This window comes from Saccostrea cucullata, unplaced genomic scaffold, assembly GCF_032062105.1.
Source record: "Saccostrea cucullata isolate Sc308-1 unplaced genomic scaffold, CSIRO_AGI_Scuc_v1 ctg91, whole genome shotgun sequence".
In the NCBI taxonomy this organism is placed as follows: Eukaryota; Metazoa; Mollusca; class Bivalvia; order Ostreida; family Ostreidae; genus Saccostrea; species Saccostrea cuccullata.
This window is the reverse complement of record NW_026930680.1, coordinates 317,741-344,363: the sequence shown is the minus strand read 5'-3', so window position 1 is coordinate 344,363 and position 26,623 is coordinate 317,741. Positions and strand designations below refer to the sequence as shown.

General features: G+C 35.7%; 1 protein-coding gene across 1 annotated transcript in view; it reads right to left on the bottom strand.

Annotated features, from left to right (window-relative positions):
- Positions 1–26,623, bottom strand: part of LOC134229592 (mucin-2-like) — a 77,404-nt gene that overhangs the window by 40,534 nt on the left and 10,247 nt on the right. Inside the window, exon 2 of the mRNA XM_062711342.1 lies at positions 909–5,863. Coding sequence (XP_062567326.1) covers positions 909–5,828 — 4,920 coding nt within the window. The 5' untranslated portion in view covers positions 5,829–5,863. The remainder of the gene's footprint in view (positions 1–908; positions 5,864–26,623) is intronic.

The window sequence follows — 26,623 nt, the reverse complement described above, 5'->3', positions numbered from 1 at the left end:
GTAGTAGTAGTGGTCAAGGCTTCTGTAGTGGTAGTTGTTGGTGCCTGTGTAGTTGTTGTAGTGGTTGGACTTTCAGTGGTTGTGGTAGTTGTTGGTGCTTCAGTAGTAGTAGTAGTGATCAAGGCTTCTGTAGTAGTAGTTGTTGGTGCCTGTGTAGTTGTTGTAGTTGTTGGACTTTCAGTGGTTGTGGTAGTTGTTGGTGCTTCAGTAGTAGTAGTAGTGGTCAAGGCTTCTGTAGTGGTAGTTGTTGGTGCCTTTGTAGTTGTTGTAGTGGTTGGACTTTCAGTGCTTGTGGTAGTTGTTGGTGCTTCAGTAGTAGTAGTAGTGGTCAAGGCTTCTGTAGTGGTAGTTGTTGGTGCCTGTGTAGTTGTTGTAGTGGTTGGACTTTCAGTGGTTGTGGTAGTTGTTGGTGCTTCAGTAGTAGTAGTAGTGGTCAAGGCTTCTGTAGTGGTAGTTGTTGGTGCCTGTGTAGTTGTTGTAGTGGTTGGACTTTCAGTGGTTGTGGTAGTTGTTGGTGCTTCAGTAGTAGTAGTAGTGATCAAGGCTTCTGTAGTCGTAGTTGTTGGTGCCTGTGTAGTTGTTGTAGTGGTTGGACTTTCAGTGCTTGTGGTAGTTGTTGGTGCTTCAGTGGTAGTAGTAGTGGTCAAGGCTTCTGTAGTGGTAGTTGTTGGTGCCTGTGTAGTTGTTGTAGTGGTTGGACTTTCAGTGGTTGTGGTAGTTGTTTGTGCTTCAGTAGTAGTAGTAGTGGTCAAGGCTTCTGTAGTGGTAGTTGTTGGTGCCTGTGTAGTTGTTGTAGTGGTTGGACTTTCAGTGGTTGTGGTAGTTGTTGGTGCTTCAGTAGTAGTAGTAGTGGTCAAGGCTTCTGTAGTGGTAGTTGTTGGTGCCTGTGTAGTTGTTGTAGTGGTTGGACTTTCAGTGGTTGTGGTAGTTGTTGGTGCTTCAGTAGTAGTAGTAGTGGTCAAGGCTTCTGTAGTGGTAGTTGTTGGTGCATGTGTAGTTGTTGTAGTGGTTGGACTTTCAGTGGTTGTGGTAGTTGTTGGTGCTTCAGTAGTAGTAGTAGTGGTCAAGGCTTCTGTAGTGGTAGTTGTTGGTGCCTGTGTAGTTGTTGTAGTGGTTGGACTTTCAGTGGTTGTGGTAGTTATTGGTGCTTCAGTAGTTGTAGTAGTGGTCAAGGCCTCTGTAGTGGTAGTTGTTGGGGCCTGTGTAGTTGTTGTAGTGGTTGGACTTTCAGTGGTTGTTGTAGTTGTTGGTGCTTCAGTAGTAGTAGTAGTGGTCAAGACTTCTGTAGTGGTAGTTGTTGGTGCCTGTGTAGTTGTTGTAGTGGTTGGACTTTCAGTGGTTGATGTAGTTATTGGTGCTTCAGTAGTTGTAGTAGTGGTCAAGGCTTCTGTAGTGGTAGTTGTTGGTGCCTGTGTAGTTGTTGTAGTTTTTGGACTTTCAGTGGTTGTGGTAGTTGTTGGTGCTTCAGTAGTAGTAGTAGTGGTCAAGGCTTCTGTAGTGGTAGTTGTTGGTGCCTGTGTAGTTGTTGTAGTGGTTGGACTTTCAGTGGTTGTGGTAGTTGTTGGTGCTTCAGTAGTAGTAGTAGTAGTGGTCAAGGCTTCTGTAGTGGTAGTTGTTGGTGCCTGTGTAGTTGTTGTAGTGGTTGGACTTTCAGAGGTTGTGGTAGTTGTTGGTGCTTCAGTAGTAGTAGTAATGATCAAGGCTTCTGTAGTAGTAGTTGATGGTGGCTGTGCAGTTGTTGTAGTGGTTGGACTTTCAGTGGTTGTGGTAGTTGTTGGTGCTTCAGTAGTAGTAGTAGTGGTAAAGGTTTCTGTATTGGTAGTTGTTGGTGCCTGTGTAGTTGTTGTAGTGGTTGGACTTTCAGTGCTTGTGGTAGTTGTTGGTGCTTCAGTAGTAGTAGTAGTGGTCAAGGCTTCTGTAGTGGTAGTTGTTGGTGCCTGTGTAGTTGTTGTAGTGGTTGGACTTTCAGTGGTTGTGCTGGTTGTTTGTTCTTCAGTAGTAGTAGTAGTAGTGGTCAAGGCATCTGTAGTGGTAGTTGTTGGTGCCTGTGTAGTTGTTGTAGTGGTTGGACTTTCAGTGGTTGTGGTAGTTGTTGGTTCTTCAGTAGTAGTAGTAGTGGTGGTCAAGGCTTCTGTAGTGGTAGTTGTTGGTGCCTGTGTAGTTGTTGTAGTGGTTGGACTTTCAGTGGTTGTGGTAGTTGTTGGTGCTTCAGTAGTAGTAGTAGTGGTCAAGGCTTCTGTAGTGGTAGTTGTTGGTGCCTGTGTAGTTGTTGTAGTTGTTGGACTTTCAGTGGTTGTGGTAGTTGTTGGTGCTTCAGTAGTAGTAGTAGTGGTCAAGGTTTCTGTAGTGGTAGTTGTAGGTGCCTGTGTAGTTGTTGTAGTGGTTGGACTTTCAGTTGTTGTGGTAGTTGTTGGTGCTTCAGTAGTAGTAGTAGTGGTCAAGGCTTCTGTAGTGGTAGTTGTTGGTGCCTGTGTAGTTGTTGTAGTGGTTGGACTTTCAGTGGTTGTGGTAGTTGTTGGTGCTTCAGTAGTAGTAGTAGTGATCAAGGCTTCTGTAGTAGTAGTTGTTGGTGCCTGTGTAGTTGTTGTAGTTGTTGGACTTTCAGTGGTTGTGGTAGTTGTTGGTGCTTCAGTAGTAGTAGTAGTGGTCAAGGCTTCTGTAGTGGTAGTTGTTGGTGCCTTTGTAGTTGTTGTAGTGGTTGGACTTTCAGTGGTTGTGGTAGTTGTTGGTGCTTCAGTAGTAGTAGTAGTGGTCAAGGCTTCTGTAGTGGTAGTTGTTGGTGCCTGTGTAGTTGTTGTAGTGGTTGGACTTTCAGTGGTTGTGGTAGTTGTTGGTGCTTCAGTAGTAGTAGTAGTTGTCAAGGCTTCTGTAGTGGTAGTTGTTGGTGCATGTGTAGTTGTTGTAGTGGTTGGACTTTCAGTGCTTGTGGTAGTTGTTGGTGCTTCAGTAGTAGTAGTAGTGGTCAAGGCTTCAGTAGTGGTAGTTGTTGGTGCCTGTGTAGTTGTTGTAGTTGTTGGACTTTCAGTGGTTGTGGTAGTTATTGGTGCTTCAGTAGTAGTAGTAGTGGTCAAGGCCTCTGTAGTGGTAGTTGTTGGTGCCTGTGTAGTTGTTGTAGTGGTTGGACTTTCAGTGGTTGTTGTAGTTGTTGGTGCTTCAGTAGTAGTAGTAGTGGTCAAGACTTCTGTAGTGGTAGTTGTTGGTGCCTGTGTAGTTGTTGTAGTGGTTGGACTTTCAGTGGTTGATGTAGTTATTGGTGCTTCAGTAGTTGTAGTAGTGGTCAAGGCTTCTGTAGTGGTAGTTGTTGGTGCCTGTGTAGTTGTTGTAGTTGTTGGACTTTCAGTGGTTGTGGTAGTTGTTGGTGCTTCAGTAGTAGTAGTAGTGGTCAAGGCTTCTGTAGTGGTAGTTGTTGGTGCCTGTGTAATTGTTGTAGTGGTTGGACTTTCAGTGGTTGATGTAGTTATTGGTGCTTCAGTAGTTGTAGTAGTGGTCAAGGCTTCTGTAGTGGTAGTTGTTGGTGCCTGTGTAGTTGTTGTAGTGGTTGGACTTTCAGTGGTTGTGGTAGTTGTTGGTGCTTCAGTAGTAGTAGTAGTGGTCAAGGCTTCTGTAGTGGTAGTTGTAGGTGCCTGTGAAGTTGTTGTAGTGGTTGGACTTTCAGTGGTTGTGGTAGTTGTTGGTGCTTCAGTAGTAGTAGTAGTTGTCAAGGCTTCTGTAGTGGTAGTTGTTGGTGCCTGTGTAGTTGTTGTAGTGGTTGGACTTTCAGAGGTTGTGGTAGTTGTTGGTGCTTCAGTAGTAGTAGTAATGATCAAGGCTTCTGTAGTAGTAGTTGTTGGTGCCTGTGTAGTTGTTGTAGTGGTTGGACTTTCAGTGGTTGTGGTAGTTATTGGTGCTTCAGTAGTAGTAGTAGTGGTCAAGGCTTCTGTAGTGGTAGTTGTTGGTGCCTCTGTAGTTGTTGTAGTGGTTGGACTTTCAGTGGTTGTGGTAGTTGTTGGTGCTTCAGTAGTAGTAGTAGTGGTCAAGGCTTCGGTAGTGGTAGTTGTTGGTGCCTGTGTGGTTGTTGTAGTGGTTGGACTTTCAGTGGTTGTGGTAGTTGTTTGTTCTTCAGTAGTAGTAGTAGTAGTAGTGGTCAAGGCATCTGTAGTGGTAGTTGTTGGTGCCTGTGTAGTTGTTGTAGTGGTTGGACTTTCAGTGCTTGTGGTAGTTGTTGGTGCTTCAGTAGTAGTAGTAGTGGTCAAGGATTCTGTAGTGGTAGTTGTTGGTGCCTGTGTAGTTGTTGTAGTGGTTGAAATTTCAGTGGTTGAGGTAGTTGTTGGTGCTTCAGTAGTTGTAGTAGTGGTCAAGGCTTCTGTAGTGGTAGTTGTTGGTGCCTGTGTAGTTGTTGTAGTGGTTGGACTTTCAGTGGTTGTGGTAGTTGTTGGTGCTTCAGTAGTAGTAGTAGTGGTCAAGGCTTCTGTAGTGGTAGTTGTTGGTTCCTGTGTAGTTGTTGTAGTGGTTGGACTTTCAGTGGTTGTGGTAGTTGTTGGTGCTTCAGTAGTAGTAGTAGTGGTCAAGGCTTCTGTAGTGGTAGTTGTTGGTGCCTGTGTAGTTGTTGTAGTGGTTGGACTTTCAGTGCTTGTGGTAGTTGTTGGTGCTTCAGTAGTAGTAGTAGTGGTCAAGGCTTCTGTAGTGGTAGTTGTTGGTGCCTGTGTAGTTGTTGTAGTGGTTGGACTTTCAGTGGTTGTGGTAGTTGTTGGTGCTTCAATAGTAGTAGTAGTGGTCAAGGCTTCTGTAGTGGTAGTTGTTGGTGCCTCTGTAGTTGTTGTAGTGGTTGGACTTTCAGTGGTTGTGGTAGTTGTTGGTGCTTCAGTAGTAGTAGTAGTGGTCAAGGCTTCTGTAGTGGTAGTTGTTGGTGCCTGTGTAGTTGTTGTAGTGGTTGGACTTTCAGTGGTTGTGGTAGTTGTTGGTGCTTCAATAGTAGTAGTAGTGGTCAAGGCTTCTGTAGTGGTAGTTGTTGGTGCCTGTGTAGTTGTTGTAGTGGTTGGACTTTCAGTGGTTGTGGTAGTTGTTGGTGCTTCAGTAGTAGAAGTAGTGGTCAAGGCTTCTGTAGTGGTAGTTGTTGGTGCCTGTGTAGTTGTTGTAGTGGTTGGACTTTCAGTGGTTGATGTAGTTATTGGTGCTTCAGTAGTTTTAGTAGTGGTCAAGGCTTCTGTAGTGGTAGTCGTTGAAGCCTTTGTAGTTGTTGTAGTGGTTGGACTTTCAGTGGTTGTGGTAGTTGTTGGTGCTTCAGTAGTAGTAGTAGTGGTCAAGGCTTCTGTAGTGGTAGTTGTTGGTGCCTGTGTAGTTGTTGTAGTGGTTGGACTTTCAGTTGTTGTGGTAGTTGTTGGTGCTTCAGTAGTAGTAGTAGTGGTCAAGGCTTCTGTAGTGGTAGTTGTTGGTGCCTGTTTAGTTGTTGTAGTGGTTGGTCCTTCTGTGGTTGTGGTTGTTGTTGGTGATTCAGTAGTAGAAGTGTTCAAGGCTTCTGTAATGGCAGTTTTTGGTGCTTCTGTACTTGTTGTATTAGTGTGACTTTCAGCAGCTGTGGTAGTTGTAGGGACTTCAGTAGTAGTGTTCAAGGCTTCCATATTTGTGGTTATTGATGCTTGTGAAATTGTTATAGTGGTTGAACTTTCAGTAGTTGTTTGGTATTCAGTAATAGTGCTCAGGACTTCTGTAGTGGTATTTGTTGGTGCCTCAGTAGTTGTAGTGTTTGAACTTTTAGTAGTCGTAGTATTTGTCTCTGTTTGTGCAACTTGTAGTTTGTTTGTCATAATAATTATGATGATAATTGCTATGTGATACAAAATGTCCTTCATATTCAATCATGTTACTTTGAAACTCAGGTGTCAATCTAATAGAATAGAAAAATGAATAAGGATATTATATTTTGGAATTTGTAAATAAGGTGCTTTTTTGTTTTTAATATTGAATCATATTGCTTTGTAACTCATGTCTCAATCTAGTAGTATATTCAATATATAAGGATAATTTGGAATTTGGTAGATAAAATGTTTTTTTAAGGAGTAGTGATCGTCTTATGGACTTTTACGAAAAGCACTGCCTTTCACAGTTGACGGTTCACTAGACATTTAAACCTGCATCATGTATTGAATTACGAAATTGAAATAAATAAGAACACATTTCTAGTGGTCAAAGGTAGTGTCCCTAATGTTGTTAGGGTTAAAACGTGAGGACCGGGAGTTGAGGGTAGGGTGTTTGTCATTTTCTTTCAGAGTAACTGATCTACGCTTTGAAATAACCCGTTATTTGGTTGAATTAAATGTTCAGCTAAATACTCAGTATTCTATAACGAAAAAGAGCTCCCGTACATTGTTCTGGCGAAAAATTAAGCTGTCAACTGTAAAAGTCAGCGCTACTCGTAAAAGTCCTACAAGAGAGATAATTTCCACGTATAAAATATATACATTCTTTTCAGAGTTTTCATCATCAGATCTTCCTAGCTAATTGAGATCTCTGAGTAATGAATTCGATTTTAGGATGCGATGGAAACATTACCTTTTTATTTTTTTGCCACCACCCCCGCACCCCCCACCCCCGAAAAAAACATTTAAAGTAATATGAGCAGCAAGTTTGACTTGAGAAAATTTGTTGCAAACTTGTTATCAAATTCTCACAGACAGAACCATAAAACATTTTTAATCCTCTGTTGTCCATATTTGGAAGAAGTTTTAATAAGTTTTAATTGGAGCAAAATTACATTATTTACGCCCTGTACATTATTGATTTCTTATATAATGCTATATTACGAAAGCCGGATAGGCTCATTTCTGAAAAGATAAAAAAAGTCAATTATCTCGTTTTAACGAGTTAGTTATCTCTTTATAACGAGTTAGTTTTCTCGTTAAAACGAGTTATAACGAAATACTAACTCGTTTTCACGAAAAAAAATTTTATCTTCTTAGAAATGAGCCTATCCGGCTTTCGTACTGGATAATCGAATGTACAGGAAAAGTCTTTTGAAACAATTTTAATTTCTATTTTGGTTTTATTAATTACAATGATTATTAATCATAACATCATATCATCGCTTATGCTAGCAGATCCTCGAAAGTGACAGTTGTGATACTGATATTTACACTTATAATGGTACTGATATTTACACTTACAAGTAACAGCTTTTCAAAAAGCTTGCCTGACTTAATCAATCAATATCTGTAAGAGTAGTGATAAACCTTTTGAGCAATACTTTTTTGTGTTTGAAATATGTCTTTTTATTTGAGCACATTGTAAAAATATTTAATTATTTAACTTGTAGAAGAACGATGCCTTTGCTGCATTCTGAATAATTGTTAACAGAATGGTTAATGTATGTGGGTTTTCTGCCAATCGCAACTCCTCGGGCCTTATCTAAGGAAGAAGACCACAAATGTATTGTTAATTTATACGCAATGACACCCCCCCCCCTTTTCACAAACTTTGAAATAAAAGCATGGATGATGTGTATAGACCTATTATCTGTGGTATATGGAGTTAACTTTATTCAATGTAATGATATTATCTAAAATATACTATTGAAGGGACTTCTAACTCCGTTTTTACTATGAACAAGAAATGTAGAAAACATCCGATAATGTCGATACATTCGAGTTTGTTTTTCGACCTATGTCGAAAAGACCCAAGAAGATGCGATTGACTTTTCTGCAAGTAGATTGATCTACCCCTGGATCTAAATTTAAAGCTACACCTATTCTGAAATCTGTTGTCAAATCATTCATTGTGAACATTTTAGAGAATGGATATAACTAAATACATATGTTGTAGGAAAGTATTTTCTCCAATGAAGTAAACAGTAATAGTTTGTGTTCTTTGATCTTTTTTTTTTTTTGTTCTGAAATGTGGGTACTATAATTTTTTGAGAACGAAATAGGTAAAACCAACATTTAGGCCTTTGTGGAAAAAGAAATCCAAGATTTCGCACAGGTAATTTCTTTCGTTAAATCGTCTGGAATCTGGTTGAACTGCTTCGATCGTTTGTGGTGATTGGACTAGTCCATTAAAATTTGGAATAAACCAACAGAGGGGAAACAAATTAGAGAAGTCATTTCTTTTGTTTTGCATGTCCATATTCTGATACATACGATTCATATGTTGTTTTAAGGAATAAGATAAAATTTGTAGACAGAATTTCTGAATCATAAGAAGATGGAGGTTACAATTACAAAATTTTATTTAATTCCATTGAAGTTAGCACCCCAATTCATACAATAGAACAATCCATGAAAAGGTGCGAAGATCGCTTACTCGTGACATTTGGCGCGAAAAGAGCGATTCACCCCTTTCGTAGAATATAAATGGACTGATCCAGTAGTATAGAAATGCAGAAAAAAAGATACACGGACACATTGAAAGGGTAAATCACATGGAATAATCTGTTTCATGAAAACAAAGTAAACAAAGTAAATACTGCATTATTTTGCATCAGTAAACCATTGTTTCCCTGAAAAATGTTTCTTTTAAAATGCAGGTAAAAGATTTCCAATGTAAATCAGCTTGCACAAAATCTAGCTCTCTGGGTATGATCTATTAGTTTCGGATCAAGCAATTATCAATCCTTATACAGCCTGACGCCGTGACGTCAGGCAATAAAGCATTGTCATTGAAGAGGCAACGTGATAGTCATCACCGCTTTACTTTTATGATACGGCTGCCTGTTTATCACTTCCAGAAAACGTAAAGTATTGACTTAAAAATTTACGGGTATATTCCTTGAGACAACACTGGCCTTCGGGTATCAACAATTTTAACTTTGAACTTTGAGTTTTACCTACTTTAGAAGAAACTTTTTCCTGATTTTTGAGCAGCAAGTGCTAGGGCCTATATATTTAGCATTTGTATTTCTTATGAGAATTTCTTCTTCTGTGTATCAATATTTGTACCCTTTCACCTTGACCTAAGAGGCTGCCGAACGTTATAAATTAAAAAACATCATCCTTGACATAACATTTGAATGGTTGGTGCTGAAGCTTTCCTATTTGCCAGGTATACCCGCTGAAACAAATCCTTTTTCGGGTATCGGTAACAACATCTTTGAACTCTTGACCTTGGAGTTTGACTTGCAGATACCGGTATGTGTAACCTTAACCTTTGCCATTCGGGACTATCAGTTTTATTTGACGATTTATGTCATAAATTATTGCATTAATGGTTGACTTTTCAACCACTTATGCTACATGACCGCTTATATTTAATAGAGATTGTTCTATCTGACGTATCCGTATCCGTATACGTATCCGTATCCGTATCGAGGTATGAGAGGCATCTCGATCCCGATGCTTAAACCATCTAGTTACATTTCCATCGTGTAATGTTTAGTTTTTAACCTCATTCACTAAGAAATGATATGCAATATGATATTTTTAATAAAAACATATCAGTTTCTGTACATGTCTTATGCATCCTGCTTATGGGGGGGGGGGGTAAAAGTTTAAAAATAAAATTAGAAAAACAAGTATGTTTTTTTTTAATTTAAATGTGTAAAAAATATTTCGAAAATATTTCTAGATTCACCTCTCTCTCGCGCGCGCGCTCTCTCTCTCTCTCTTTCTCAATATTAGGGTATTCATTGTTCATTCTCGAATTAACATTTATAAGAACATGAGATATCTCCAATAAAATATAATTATTTATACAGTTAAACCTCTTAAACTCAAACTTGTAAATCGTAAATACACGTAGTTGTACATTAACTGGGAAAGATTTAACCATACATTGTAGGGCAAAACAAATGTGTATGGGTGATTCACTGAAAATTTCCATCCTCTTTTCCTTTTTTATCATCTTCTATGCCATTCATTATCAGGTATTTGATGGTCATAGTCCCCCCCCCCCCACCCACCCCAAAAAAAGAAATTGGATAGCTGGTAATGAATACACTCCCAAAATTGTAGGTCGATAGCCGTATCATGAGCGGCGGAAGCAAATAGAAAGTGGGGGCGCTAATTGAAAAGGGGGGGGGGGCTAAACCAACAAAAAAGGTAAAACCCAATTTTAAATGCCTATATTTTGTCTATCTTTGCAAAAAAAGTGGGAGGGGGGTAAAGCTCCCCCCCCCTCCGACGCCTATGCGTATCTACGGTTTCAAGGAGCTTGGGAATTGAACATGATCGAGTTTATAGTGAACAAAGCAAGCTCTGAAAAACTTATTTTCGATAACGAAAACGATATTTCATCATTGTAATTTTTCTTTAATGTGTGATTTTTTTTCTTGGCTACATTGAAGCAGTTACTTTTCTTCAATTCTATAATTTGTGCACTCTGATCTCGATCTCGGCCAAATTAAATATATATATATATATATATATATATATATAAAAGAAAGTAGGATAAAAAAGGAAAGAAAAGAAAATTAGCAGTGCGATGGACAAGTAGGCTTAGCAAAATAAGATGTATTATTTTGAAAATTTTGAGCCATAATTATTTTATTCTTTAAATTTGCATAAAAAGAGAGTTGAATACCATATTATAAAATAGATTTTATATCAATTAAACCACAAATGATGTTATGAATGAGAGTTAAAATATTTTTAACTAATTATTTTTTTGTTTGTCAAGGTTTTTCAGGGCTGATTTTTTTCTCTTTCAAATAGCCCCCTACCTACTTTTAATTTGCTTCTGCATGACGCCAATGTGAGGGGAGGGGGAAAGGAGGGAGTTACACGGGCTCTTCAAAGCATATACTCAATACTTATAACAGTCAGCGTTTTATCGATCGCGTTGATGATAACGTATTTTGTATGTGTGTGTGTGTGTGTGTGTGGAAGGGGGGGGGGGGGGTAATTGGTAAGCCGTTACATGGCGTATTAAAAATACAGACAAAATCAATGAAAGATATTAATTGAGTGGAAAAAGAGAAAGGGGATTTTCTACAAATATATTGAAGCAAAATGAAATTAATTTTAAAACAATATAATTAAAACAAAATATTTTATACTTGACTTTATTTTCTTTCTTTTTTAAATAAATATTTTGTACGAAATGATAGAGGTGAACAGCTACGGAAGCGTATTAGTGCTACTTGCACACTTTACTTTTTTTTAATTTCGACACTTTATTCTGTAAATTTTACATTTTACACTTTAAAGTGTAAATTTTACACTTTAATCTGTAAATTTTACACTTCAATCTGTAAATTTTACACATTAATCTGTAAAATTTACACTTTAATCTGTAAATTTTACACTTTAATCTGTAAATTTTACACATTAATCTGTAAATTTTACAGATTAATCTGTAAATTTTACACTTTAAAGTGTAAATTTTACACATTAATCTGTAAAATTTACACTTTAATCTGTAAATTATACACTTTAATCTGTAAATTTTACACTTTAATCTGTAAAATTTACACTTTATTTGTTTATTCACATAGTCAATTTAGCATCTTCACACATCCTCAATAACACATTTGTAAGCCAATAAAATGTTAGTTTAAGCAAATTTTCTGAATTGATAGGATTTATAGATTATATCACAATTGTGTCATCCATATATTATTTATGTGAAAAAAGTCTAACAGGCCCTGGAATCTATATTAAGGGGGGAGGGGTCCTCAAGCACCTGTGATCGGGAATATGTGCATGTATGTTTGATATGCTCTTCACTTTATATTCAAAGAAAAGTTTTACTTTAATATAAAACATCAGAATTAAATTTTATCATGCACGAAACATGGTTTGTTGGCTATAAAATGTGTTACTGAGGATGTGTGAAGATGCTAAATTGACTATGTGAATAAACAAATAAAGTGTAAAATTTACAGATTAAAGCGTAAATTTTACAGATTAATATGTAAAATTTACAGATTAATATGTAAAATTTACACTTTAATCTGTAAATTTTACAGATTAAAGTGTAAAATTTACAGATTAAAGTGTACAATTTACACATTAAAGTGTAAATTTTACAGATTAAAGTGTAAAATTTACAGATTAAAGTGTACATTTTACAGATTAAAGTGTAAATTTTACAGATTAAAGTGTAAAATATACAGATAAAAATGTAAAATTAAATTTAAATTTTAAGTGTAAATTATGTAAAATTTACACTTTAATTTGTAAATTTTACAGATTAAAGTGTAAAATTTACAGATTAAAGTGTAAAATTTACACATTAAAGTGTAAATTTTACAGATTAAAGTGTAAAATTTACACATTAAAGTGTACATTTTACAGATTAAAGTGTAAATTTTACAGATTAAAGTGTAAAATGTACAGATTAAAATGTAAAATTTACAGATTAAATTGTAAATTTTACAGATTAAAGTGTAAATTTTACAGATTAAAGTGTAAAATATACAGATTTAAGTGTAAAATTTACAGATTAAAGTGTAAATTTTACAGATTAAAGTGTAAAATATACAGATTTAAGTGTAAAATTTACAGATTAAAGTGTAAATTTTACAGATTAAAGTGTAAAATTTACAGATTAAAGTGTAAAATTTACACTTTAAAGTGTAAAATTTACAGATTAAAGTGTAAATTTTACACTTTAAAGTGTAAAATTTATAGATTAAAGTGTCGAAATTAAAAAAAAGTAAAGTGTGCAAGTGGCACTAATACGCTTCCGTAAACAGCAGTTTATTATTTTTAATACAAAAATCACTATTTGGTATTTTCTAATGCATGGACTGTGGCTAATTTAACCACAAACAGAGATGGAAAATGTATTAGATGATTTAGACATCGGGATCGAGATGCCTCTCATACTTCGATACGGATACGGATACTTATACGGATACGGATGCGTCAGATATCATTAAGCGTCACAAATGCAGACAAGCCTTAACGTTTAATGAAACAAGCAAATATCTACATGATCGACCGCTAATGATACAAACTAATGTATACGTATCATTAATCGTTGCAGTCGCACCCTTTAATGTATCAAATTAACATTGGACTCGGAACATCGATCTAGGTTGTCCTATATCTAAGGGTATAAAACTGTCCCAAAGGAGTGGGGGTGGGGTGGGGGTACTAGGACATTTGTAATAATTCCATACCGCTGTGCATGCCGCACTAACTAAAATTAAAAACTTTCTATTTGTTATGTTACTTTATATAAATATAGAACTTTTCTGTAAATAACTAATTTTATATCAATCGCATTTCATATATATCCGAGGTTTAAAACAAAAATAACTAAATTCACTTACCGATTCGGAAAACATGTAAATACCAGACACAGTTTAAAGTCAGTTAAACTATAGAAACGTGGGGGTATTTAAATTAAAATCGGTAAAAAAAAATTAATTTGTAGGTAGATATATATACATGTATGTTTATTCACCAATCAAGGGCCCTCGAGGGGCATGAACAAATCATTACAATATGATTACACTGATTACAATTCTAAATTATAGGTGTATAATGTAATATGACTAGTGATTAAATTTGACATTGAGAAGTGCACCACCACAAGATGTATCAAAAGTATAGAAAACTATAGGATGATAAAAAAAACAACAATTAAATAAAAAAATAAATATAAGATAAATAATAAAAAAAAATCTTGTAATAGTGACAGTACTCTGATATATAACTAGTGCATCTTGAATACAAAGGGCACCAGGGGATGATACCTCTACACAGCCAGTATGGCAAACCTGTACCCTATATAAATATTGAAGATGGTCATTCAAAAAAAACCATTTAAGTATTAACAGAAATAATAATTTCAATTAATAAGTACTTAGCATATAATTATAAACTTGATGCAGACTAATCTCTTGGAGTTAGTTCAATAGATATTTAACACTCTAATCTGAATATATACACAAACATACACTTACTGTTACACATATCCATGCATACAAAAATAATTTACATACAAATATATATATATATATATATATATATATATATATATATATATATATATATATATATATATATATATATATATATAAACTAATGGTACTATCATGTATAAATGTGAATCTGTGATCTTGAAGGTAGCATACAATTAATGTAAAGAAAAGGTAACTTGGACACAGAGGGTGCCAAGGGACGATGCCTCTGCACAGTCGATTACACTGGCAAACCCGTACTCTAAGTATTCAAGACACCCATTCTGTACATTTTACATTTGTACATTTGTTCGTTCGAACAAATGATTAAAATTTGTCCGAAGGAATCTCTAATTAGTCCAAACAACTGAAAAAAGTTATCACTGAAAAAAGTTGACACTACCCCCCCCCCCTCCCCACGAAATAGGATTTTCGACTCTGGGCAACTTTTCCCTTTTTTTTTTTTTTTTTTTTTTTTTTGTCAACTTTTTCAGTTAAGTAAAAAAAAATTCTCTGGCTGGCCCCCCCACTTTCAAAAACGATGCTACGCCACTGTCTTTATTCAGATTTTAAACCTTAACACCGAACTCAATTTTGGGGAGGATTGAGGGGATATCAGTCTTTCAGTGACGATTTTCAAAAATAATGTTCGGCAAAAATTAGGGGGGCAGAACACCCACCCTCCCCCTATTCCCCTCCCTTCCCCAGAGAGTACGTGCATTACAGGAGTGATGATCTATATTTTGGCAAGTGTGCAATAAACTTAAATTATAATAGGATAGAGGAGTTACAACTGCACCAAAAATCTAATATTTTTTTTAAATCATTCAAACACAAATGTAAATAATAAAAGGACCCCAAATCGCAATCATATTCAAAACCCTTTAAATAAATATTCAGAATTTTACAAAACAGTTGTCCGAGAAGCATTAGGGACTATATCGATTTTACAAACTTTTGAATTGCTTGTGCTTCAGTGCAAGGGTTTATTTGTATCTTTAAAGGATTTGAATTAAAAGTTTAGTTTGTTCATTGATATGCAACACAAGAGCACTGTCTCTCCTTAGTCTACAGATGTTGTAAACAGTGCTGTCTAAAAGTTGCCTCATTGATATTTTTTATTATGCAATAACATTTCTAGCGTGTGCATGAATATTGCTGACAAGTTGCGGTTCTTTAAAAAAGGACTGCAATAAGTGGACCATAAACATGACTGTGTTTCTAACCGAAATTCAATTTAAGAAAATTTCTAGGTGTACAGTAGTAGATATTCATGTAGGTTTGTTCACATTTTCTACAATGATCTGCCTACTAATGACTGATTGTAGTCTCAAAGCAAAACTGTTAAATTTTATCTCCGATTAGACTTTAGTTTTCTAAGTTTAAAAAATCGGTGCGGGCTATTTTGATACATGTAACCCATAATGGGTGGGACTTGACACGTACATGCATATATGTGTTCTTGAATTATACGGAAGACATCTATCATGAGAAAATAGATCTGATATGGTACACGAGTATAGCACAGCTTTGTATTACGGATTTTTTTTTTGGAGAACCCCCCCCCTCTCTCCCACATTAAAAACCGTTGCTACAGACCTCTATCAAAGAGTATTTAGATTGTTGAAATATACTATTATTTTGCGAGTCTTCGTGTACAAAACAAATGCCGGTGAAAACTAGTTCTGTCTTTTAAAAGCTAGAACTAGTCGTTGAATATTTTTTTTAATTCAAGTTGTTAAGTCTATATCTATATACTGCAAGTTCTTTCTACCTTTTAAAATGCTTGTGCCTTAGAATCAATGTTTGATTTGTATACAAAATATAATTATGTATAAAAGAGAAATTTGGATCTGCCAATGAAGATATAAATACGATATGCAGATTTAAAAGCGCAATTTGCCAACGAATTTCATATTCTTATTCTACGGGCAAGTTGACTAAAGGGCGAACTCTCTAGCATTCTCGCGCATGCGCAGCCTGTCGTTTGCATCCGGTTTAACCTCATTACATGTATATATTTACTGCGTGGACCTCAGGGTCCACGCAATGAAACGTCTATCGTGGAGACGTGTCATGTTGTAAATTTTGAATTTACCGGGTGGCAGTAAATACAAAATTTACAACTTGTAAATTTTGTATTTACTGTCACCCGGTAAATTCAAATTTTACAACATGACAGACGGCTTCTTTTAATGACGCTTTACACTGAGGACATGAAAAAATAATCACATTGTACATAATTATAGAATATATTATATCATTTCAATTTAAGGGTTACTTGTTTTTATCTATGACAATAATTTTAATTCCATTTCACTTTCAATGTTGACCCTTGATTTGAAAAATGTCCAAAGACAACGAAGTATTGTTGATCAGAAATGGAATTTGATTAAACCATTTAAAAAACATGGATCAATTTAATCTTGTTTCTTTTCGGGTAAAGAATTAATTATTTTAAATTGGTTGCAAAATAAAAAATGGTAGATTTTTTTTATATCTATTAATCTATGATTGATTGAGAGTCGATAGAAGAATCACGTATTATCAATTTTAAGCTAATTTTAAGCTAATATATTTATGAACTATTATATTTATTGCTCACTGTATTTGAAGAAATATTCTTACAGCTGTTTAGAATTGACTTATTATAGCGAGCGCAGCGAGCTTCGCGAAGCTCGTCACTGCGAGCTTCGCGAAGTTCGCAAAGCTCCTCACTGCGAGCTCTTAAAGTAACGCCTGGGCGAAGAGAAAATTCAGACTACTGCACATTCATTTGATAGAATTTTTTCCGCAGTAATTTGGACCCACAATGCATCGCTTCGTACACAAAAGCTAAATCAACGTTCTCGCGAGAATAACAACAAAAGTTAAACGAACGAATAATACACTTGCATTGATTTGATGATTTTATTGCAGAAAAAATAGTCAATAAAACTGTTCTTTATTAAAATCAGCTCTCTCAGTTTGGTAAAGCAACATGCATACGACGTCATGTGACGTCAGAGTCTTATCCGCACCAAATGACACGTGCGGTTTGACAAGCCCCATCTAAATGAAAACTGGAAAAGTATCTGCGCTCGCCCAAACGGTCGCACTGTCAACATATTAATAATTAATATAAAAGACAATGACTTGAATTTTAAGTAAATATTATAATATGTTTACAGTAACATCAATACACCCCGCCTACCGTCATTCTTGGCGTCAATTGTCAAACAAAGGGAATGAAAGTATTCATAATTTTATCATGGTTTTAACTTTCTATTTGAATTTTGTACTTATACATAATGTACCATCATGTATGACGAAAACATTATCAAACACTGTGCGTCGAGTTTTAACTCTACTAGTCGAAGACCTGAAGAGCTTATATGCGATTGTGAAGTACCCCGTTGTCCGTCCATTGTCTGTTAACAACTACTCAAAGTTTTACTCCCCCTTCAGAACTTTTGCTCTGATTTGAATATACATTGGTAGACAAGCAGACAACAGTAATACTTAGTTCATATTTAAGTCGATGCTGAGGCGACCAAAATTTTCTGGTATCTTGACTGGCCGACACCAGTATCGGTGGACGCGGAGCAGTCATATTAATTCCTAGTAATGACTTTAAGGATGTATTTTAAGAAATCAGCCATATTCTTCATAGATCTATATTCAAATATGTCACCTGAATAATGTTTGCCCTGTTATTTGGGAATTTTTCTGTAAGATTGTGTCACAATGTAAAATATGTGTGCAAAATTTTGAATAGAGTCACAAAGAAAACGACAAAAGAGCGTATATCGAAGCAGCAATTTAAAAAAAATTAAGATTTCTATATATTTTACGTACATCGTATTTGTAATTTCCATTCGAAAAGATTGTAAATCAACCAATTTATTAGAATTTCGTTTGTGTTATGTTTCCTTTAAGCCCCAGTCACATTTTCAAAACGACCAACGGCCGACAGTTTTTTTTAAAGCAAAAATGGGATTTTTCGGTTGGCAGTCGGCAGTTCATCGCCCGTTGTCTTGCCAAATTTTGACCTCTGTTTTGTCGACCGACCAATTTTGTGTCCGTCGGTCCAAATTATTTTTTCTGCGTCGGTGGCCGATGTCTTCATTTGAAGCAATCTGTCAACCAACCTTCGATCATCGTCCAACCATCGGCGGTCAGTTTATAATGTAAAACCCCAGTCACAATTCCAAAAACGACCAATGGGCGACGGGTTTTTAAGCAAAAATGGGATTCTTCGGGTGACAGTCGTCAGTTCATCGGCCGTTGTCCCGGCCGATTTTGACCTATTTTTTTGTCGGCCGACGAAATTTGTGTCCATTGGTCCAAGTTATAATTTTTCATGCGTCGGTGGCCGATTTCTTCAACTGCAGTTATCCGTCGACCAACCTTCGATCATCGTCCGACCATCGGCGGTCAGTTTATTAAGTCAGTCGTCCGTCGTTGAACAATAAGGGTGTTGAAAATTTCGGCCGACGGTGAAAATCAAACTGTAGCTCAGGAGCCCGTTTCACAAAACTATCGTAAGATTTGTCCTAAGATAGATCTTACGATCATCTTAAGATATGACTTATGACAATCGTAAGATTTGTCACTGCTGTTTCACAAAACTATCTTAAGTATAAGATATCTTAAGACAAGTCTTAAGACAAATTTCATTATTCAATATCACAGGGATTTTTTTTAAACAAATATGTTTTCGTGAAGTTTTTCTGTAATTTTCTTCGAAATGTTAAAATAATGTGTGTCTCATATAGTTTCTTTTGCATATATGCCCTCAGAAAAAACAACATTTTATTGCATCAACTTTAATGTACTTTGTGTGTGTGATGGTGTGTGTGTGTGTGTGTGTGTGTGTGTGTGTGTGTGTGTGTGTGTGTGAGGAAGGGTGTGAGTGAGGGTGTGTGTGTGTTGGGAGGAGGTCATTAAAATAAATTTTGAATTAATTTCATTACAAAAAAATTAATAAATAAAATTTGCTTAAATGTTTCTTGCTCTGGAAATTGTAGTTTCTGACAAAATGCATGTGATTACTTTTAATTAAAACTACTAGTGTATCTGAAGCTTTGCAAATTATGAACGATTTTAACAATGACTCCTCTTGAAACAGCAAATCGTGTTCAAAGTTAGTTCATAAAATCAATTCAATACAGGTGTCTTTGAAACGCTACAACTTATTACAATAATATATCACTGCTAACAGACTAAGAAGAGAAACGAAAGAAAAAATTCCAGTCAAAATTTTGCTGTTTCAATACTATCATAAAAAAGCATAAAGAATTAAAGCATGTACATACAGCATAAAATATTACAGCATATTGAATTGTCATACACATTTCTGTGGTTTAAGAGGATACCTCAGAAATTGAACGACATGTATTTGACTTTTATCTACTTTTGTACGACCGAATAAAATGTTTACTTTGAAATTAAATCATCACAATTAGAAACATATAAAAATCATTTATATATTGTCTGCCACAATGGAACAAAATAAACTAAAGTATTTTTTTTTGGGGGGGGGGGTGGTGCAATATCAGTTTGGAGAGGGCACAACCAAAGAAAAATGTCTTGAAATGAACAAAGTGGGGAAAAAAGTAGGTACATTTTCGTTTTTTCTATCGTATATTTTTTTTTGATAATTTTTTTTGGAGGTCGGGGGGGGGGGGGGGGTGACATTGTTCTGACTGGCCTGATATAGTCTAAAGGATTGTTCTATCTCTAAAAACCGTTTTCTTTAAAAAAATTCTTTGGTTTTTAGGCAAAATACATACTGCCGCAAGTTTCACTTTCGACTTAAGACATGTATATAGTTGTCTTAAGATTATGATAGATCTTAAGATTATCATAAGATATGACAGTTTTGTGAAACAGCTATGGTGCAATCTTACGATAATTTTCGGTCTTAAGACAGATCTTAGTCATAAGATAGTTTTGTGAAACGGGCCCCAGAGCTCGATGATCGGGCGACGATTGGCCGACTTGTGAATATTTAACCTATTAAGGATACATAACACAAACAAAATTTTGATGCATGGATTGATATAAATTTTTTGAACGGAAATAACATAAATAATTTATCCGTAAGATATAAAGAAATCTTAAGCATTCTTTGCTGCTTAGATTTGCACCATTTGTCGTTTTTATGCAATTCCTTACAAATTTTGCACACATTTTCAACATTGAGTCACGTCACCTACATGTATCTGAATATAGATCTCTGAAAAAATATTGCTGATTTCTAAAGAAAAAAGATTTTTTGTGTTATTTATCCAAGTCATCGGTGTTCCTTGGAATTAATGTGACTGCTCCGTGTCGCCCGATATTCGTGTCGGCCGATCATGTTCTTTCATGTTCTTTCAGCCGACAAGACCAGAAAAATTTAGTCGCCCGACCATCGGCTTATATGTGACCTAGGCATATGTCATCCGTGTTCCGACAATAAGGGTTTCCAATTTTTCGACCGACGGTCAAAATCAAACTAGCTCCACTGTCAGAGCGGACCATCGGATTAAATGTGACCTAGGCATATAAGGTCAACTATATATAAGTCGGCCAATCGACGCCCCATCATCGAACTCTGAGCTACAGTAACTGTTTGATTTTAACAGTCGGTCGAAATTTTGGAAAGCCTCTAATGTCAAACGACGGACCACCGACTTTATAAACTGATCGCCGATTGGCGTATGATCATCGAAGATTCGTCGACGGATCCCTTCAATTAAAATATCGGCCACCGAAGCAGAAAAAAAATATTACTAGGACAGATGGACATAAAATAAGTTGGCCGACGAAAAATAGAGGTAAAAATCGGGCAAGACAACGGCCGATGAAGTGCTGACTGTCGCTCGACAAATCCAATTTTTGCTTCCAAATCCGTCGGCCGTTGGTTGTTTTTGAAAATGTGACTAGGGTTTTTTAAATACATATTTCTTTTTTTTTTCGGTTAACTTTTTGATTTCGATGAACGGTAGTGCCATGGATACTAAAAATGAATATTTCTTTGATATTTATATGTATTTTTAAAATTCTTCTTCTACAGTTTTAGTTGGATTTCAATTATATAACTTAGCACACAGGTAGACTATATATATACTGATTTAAATCAGTAAATTGGGAACTTATTTGTACTTTAGTAAACATTTGTTTTTTAGAGGTAAATTTGAGAAATTTTTATTGAAAAGCTACCAAAGAATTCGTTAAACCGAAAACAAAACAGGGATTGATTAATTGTATATTGTTTAACGTCCCTCTTGAGAATTTTTCACTCATTTGGAGACGCCACCACTTGCTGGTGGAGAACTGTACATTTTTGTCATATGCTCGGCACTTATAGGATTAGAGCCTTCGAGCAAGAAGGGATATTTTTTATGCCAGCACCTACTGCGACAAGGGGCCTCGGTTTATTCGGTCTCATCCAAAGTACCGGTCTCCGCGGCCCATAGTGGGATTCGAACCCGCAACGTAAGGATCAACTCCTTACTGCGCGACTCTAGAATAGAGGCTCGAACAACTGCGCCACGGGCGACCGGAAAAGAGTGGAAAAGGTTTATGGTTGGATTACACTTGTGCACTACTGAAGCAATAAAGCACTGTTCCTGTAAACAATCATATTTTGAATTTTTGCTTTGTCCTTCATCAGTCCATATCTGTTTAATTGGATTGAAGACAAAATGGTACGTAAACTTTTAATGCAAATCTCTGTGGGCTATAATTCTAATTGATGTACAAATGTACATGGTATATGGTTATGTTATTTTGCCTGCTGCCCGATCCCATTCATTTTTATTTGTGAATACACTTGTGTAAAATTTTGTATAAATAAGGGAAAAAATGTTAATAGTAAATTCTAAATATTCAGTCGATAACTTTCTTAAATTTCTGTTTAACTTTTGATTCTGATAAACTTTAATATTTATTTTTTTTCTTCATTTTTTAATTTGGATTAAAGTTGAATGATTGAGAAAGAAAGACAGAGATACTAATTTATGTAATTTAATTTGTAGATTTTTTTTACTGTGTAGCACACCAGGTCCAACATTTATTGTTTGGAGACCTAGCTTGCTCTGTGTCCATGATTGTAATTATCTATCATTGGTAATGATTTACTCAATAATTATGCACACAATGGCAGAGTCACCAACCATGAAGCTTGGGTTTGGGGTGTAGAAGGCGATTTGAAAGCAGCAAAAACCCTTTGTTCGAGGTGTGAAGCATGTACTAACACACCGAAAGCGGGAAGACCACAATTCTTTGAATTTGCTTCTTTAACCTATCTTAGACTAGTAAAGAATCACATATCTTAATCTGTATCTACCAAGGAGAAGCAAGCACACTTCTATTGAAGACTTAACTATTGATGTCATTTAGACTATGGCTTACCAACGGGAACAGGTTAAACAATTCGAAAATCAGGTATTTTATCTCGATCTCGCAACTAGAAGTGTGCCAGAAGAATAGGCAAATGCGTGCATTCACGTATGTCATGCATATTGGTGATAAAAATAAAAACAAGATTAATCAATGCATGCTAATTATAATACCATAATAATACTTTAATCAATGGTACTGTTATTTGATAATTACATGTCAAATGATCCATTGATTTAGAACACCCAAGCTTTAAGACCACAAAAAGACATTTCACAACAAGAACAACACGACAAAAGCCAGACTGGTTTTATTTTTCTGTTTAGTAGATATCAAATTCTTGAGTCTCAATTAAACGGAAGATATTATCAAACTAGCACACATTCAAAGATATGCGTTTTGAAGGAGGTGTTGCCTAATGACATGCATATTATCTTGATATACAGAATGCGAGGTAGGTTCGTGTACGCAATTCTAAAAGAAAACAATAAATCTGTATACCATCATGTTTTACGAGATCTATGCATGGTTTACCCTTTTTGACTATGCTTATTAAGTAGGCAATAATCAATCGACAGAAAAGTTACAAGTACGATTTTTTTATACAAAGATATGCTTATTAGAAATTGTTTTAAAAAAAGCATTTAGGAAAAAACGTGTAGCGCTTCCAGATTTTATAGGGAATATTAAAAAGAGGGGCGGGAGGGGGGCTGATGAGGGCTCATACCCCAAGTTTTTTGTTTCTTTTAGACTTTTTTTAGAATCGCTAATGACGTCCAAAATCTTTTATAATTGTCGTTTAAATTAATTTTTCATTGCTTGTATTGAATTTTCCGTGTCCTTTGAAACGGTGCTCAAAATTGTAGGTCAATAATGCTATTTAGGTAGTTATAAAGTGCGTCGCATTAGAGTATTTATGTTGAAAGTAGGGATGTCAACGAATAGTCGACTATTCGACTATCAGTCGAATGGACCGACGATCGAATAATGAGACGAATTTCGAATATTAGATAAATGCAAGTAAAGGAGGTGATAATGAAATTCTCTTCTCAAAATTGAAAAAGCGTCCTTCCTCTCGTAGTGTACGTCCTCAGACGAATAAGAGCTAAAACACAGTCACAGTATTTGTAAATATTTTTCCAAATCGTACTTATGGAAAAAACAGTTATTACATACCGCGATAATTATTTCTCAATCACTGACCTTAGTTTAGCAGTAAATAATGCAGCGTTATACTGGACTTTAAAAATTATTTAATTGACTTGTACCAATTATATTTACAACCTCTAGGAATTTCAAATGCTAGGAACACAACAATATTTGCATAGCCGTGAAGTTTTTTGAACTTCGATAATTATCAAAACAATAATCTTACATAAAAGACATTTTGATAGCTTGGGTAATCATTAATTGAACAAACAGTATTTAACAACATCGTCGGATGTGTGGATAGTGTCTGTTTACAATTCCCATTTTCCAATTTATTTCAATTTTCCAATTCATTTTACTTTATAAGCTTTCAAAAACACGCGTGTTATTAAAAATGCTTCGAATAATCGACTATCGTTCGAATAATGCAATCGAATGTTCGACTAAGGAAAATTCATATTTTGACATCCCTAGTTGAAAGAGTGGAAATGAAAGACATAATAATGAAATATGTAATATAATATAATTGCTTAAACGTATCAACCATGTTAGTAATTTATTCTACAGTGACCAGAATTTTTTATATCGAAATTTGAATACACCTTATAAATACTTGAATGTAAGATTGCAAACTGTTGCTTTTTGCAAGTAGGTAGATAGGTATGATACTTATCTAATCAAAATTCTAAGAAAGAGAATGGATTATTCAGTGTTTGCAATTTAAATTTCATAAATATAGGATCTCGCATGATTTGTAGTTGGATATGATTTTTATCCAACGATTTGTGTGTTTTATATCCCCGATCCTTGGCGAGGGGATAAAACCAGACAACGAGTTGGATAAAAACTATATCTAATGTACAAATCATGTGAGATTCTTTTTATCTCATGTTTTACATATTGTTTATACACCACAATCAATGTTTTACACTGTTTTTATATAGGATTCCAAGTTATTTTACTTCATTACGCTAACGTCAAACCAATTGTGCCGTCACAACTGTGGGATACGAAAACGAAATCCCATGAGCTATATCAACGGGATACAGAGGTAAACATGGGATAAAAGAACATTTATAATTATTTGGTAAAAATAGGCTGTCTGCAAAAAAAAATAATAATAATTTTGAAGTTATATTTTTTGCAAAAGGAACAAAATATTTTTTTGAAAATACCCATGCCCCTATATGGCAGCTCAAGAGCACGATAAAAACTGTTCAAATACCGGGTATGTCAAAGTTTATGGTCATGATTTCAAAGGAATATTGTAAATATTGATAGAATTACAGGGTTCTCCATGGGCCGTTTAACGTGGCGGCTACTTACTTACTTACTTATGCCTGCTACCCCTTTTGGGGCATAGGCCGCTAATAAGATTCCTCCAGGCTCCTCTATCCTTCGCAATATTTTCTACCTCCTTCCAGTTCTTCCCCATTCTTTTGACATCTGCCTCCAAATCTTTCTGCCAGGTGTTCTTTGGCCTCCCTCTCTTACGTTTTCCTTGGGGGTTCCAGGATAGGGCTTGTATTGTGGTGTTCCTATGTGGCTTGCGTAGAGTATGTCCTATCCACCTCCACCTTCTCTGCATTATTTCTTCTTCTATAGGGGGTTGGTTGGTTCTTTTCCACAGATTGATGTTACTTTTTTTGTCAGGCCATCTAATCTGGAGGATGCGTCTCAGACAAGAGTTGACAAATGTCTGTATCCTGTTTATTGTGACAACAGTCATCCTCCATGTCTCGGAACCATAGAGAAGCACAGCCTTGACATTGGTGTTAAAAATTCTAACTTTGGTGAATGTTGTTATTCCCTTGGTCTTCCAGATGTTTCTAAGTTGCAGGAATGCTACTCTTGCCTTTCCTATTCTTGCCTTTATGTCACCTTCGGTTCCTCCTTGTTGTCCACTATACTGCCAAGGTAGGTAAAATGTTAAACTTCATTTATTTCCTGACCTTCTGTGTTTAATGGAGCATGTGATAGTGTGTTTGCTCTCAGGATCTTTGTTTTTTGCTATGTAGATGTTGAGTCCTATCTGTACTAAAGCTTCTGCCACTGTTGTAATTTTCTCCTGCATTTGTGCCTGAGTATGTAATAGGAGTGCCAGGTCATCCGCAAAGTCGAGGTCATCTAGTTGTGACCATGGCGTCCACTGTAATCCATTTCTTCTATTGTCTGTAGATGATTTCATTATCCAGTCTATTGCTAGAAGAAACAGAAAGGGTGACAAAAGACACCCCTGACGAACTCCTGTTCTTATTTCAAAAGGTTCCGTCAGTTGTCCTCCATGTATGACCCTGCATGTCAGGTGTTCAAATGAGTTGCGAATGATATTCACCAGTTTGCAAGGAACTCCGTAATGTCGCAGAAGTTTCCATATTGTCTCCCTGCGGCCCCGCCACAGTTAAATTCCTGAGCGCCACAGTTAAAAATTCAGCGACATAGTTCCGCCACAGTTAAAATATCAGCGCCACAGTAAGATCATCATTGTCAGTGCGACAAATTGTATTTTTTTTTAAAAATCGAATAAACTTCTAAACCTCAAAATTATGTACCATTTTAAGTTTCTAATGCTAAACTGATAATTCACTCTAATTAGGGCCCATTGTTTGGCTTGCACAATCAATTATCTGAAAGTCTAGACCTCGCTATAGACACATGACCTGAAGCCGTTTTTTCACACTTCACAATAATAACAATGGAAAACCAATTTTAAATATCAATAAGTTCATGCTAAAATAGTTCTACAGTTAACCATGTCTCTAACATTACACTTGCACTGCGAGTCAAAACATTGTACTCGGAACATGCGTCATATGTGACCTTCCAGAATTTCCTCTGTCGATCTTTAATGAACATTGCATGTATATATTTACCTTCTGGAAAAAAATCTTTTATTAGATTAGTGTTCAATACTCAAAACCTGTTATTACTGATACTTTTTTCAGATTTTATCAGCAAATATCTATTTATTTAGTTCTTATGCGTGTTTGGGAAGGAGGGTCTTTTTCACGGAAATAATTTAATAAATAATTTTTATGCTACGCATATTTTGAATCGATATCGTTTTTTTAAAATCATTATTCTTTAATTCGTCATACATTTTGCCATATAATTAATGCTCCAAGTATTTGTATTTGAATATTGATTGATAGGTCCACAATTAACTTGTGTTTTTCAATTTAATTTGGGATTCCTCCGCGAATTTGTCGCGAAATGACCGCGATTGGTAGTACTTAGTGCAATTCTTGCGCCACAGTTAAAGGAGTATATATGATAAGAGCCAAT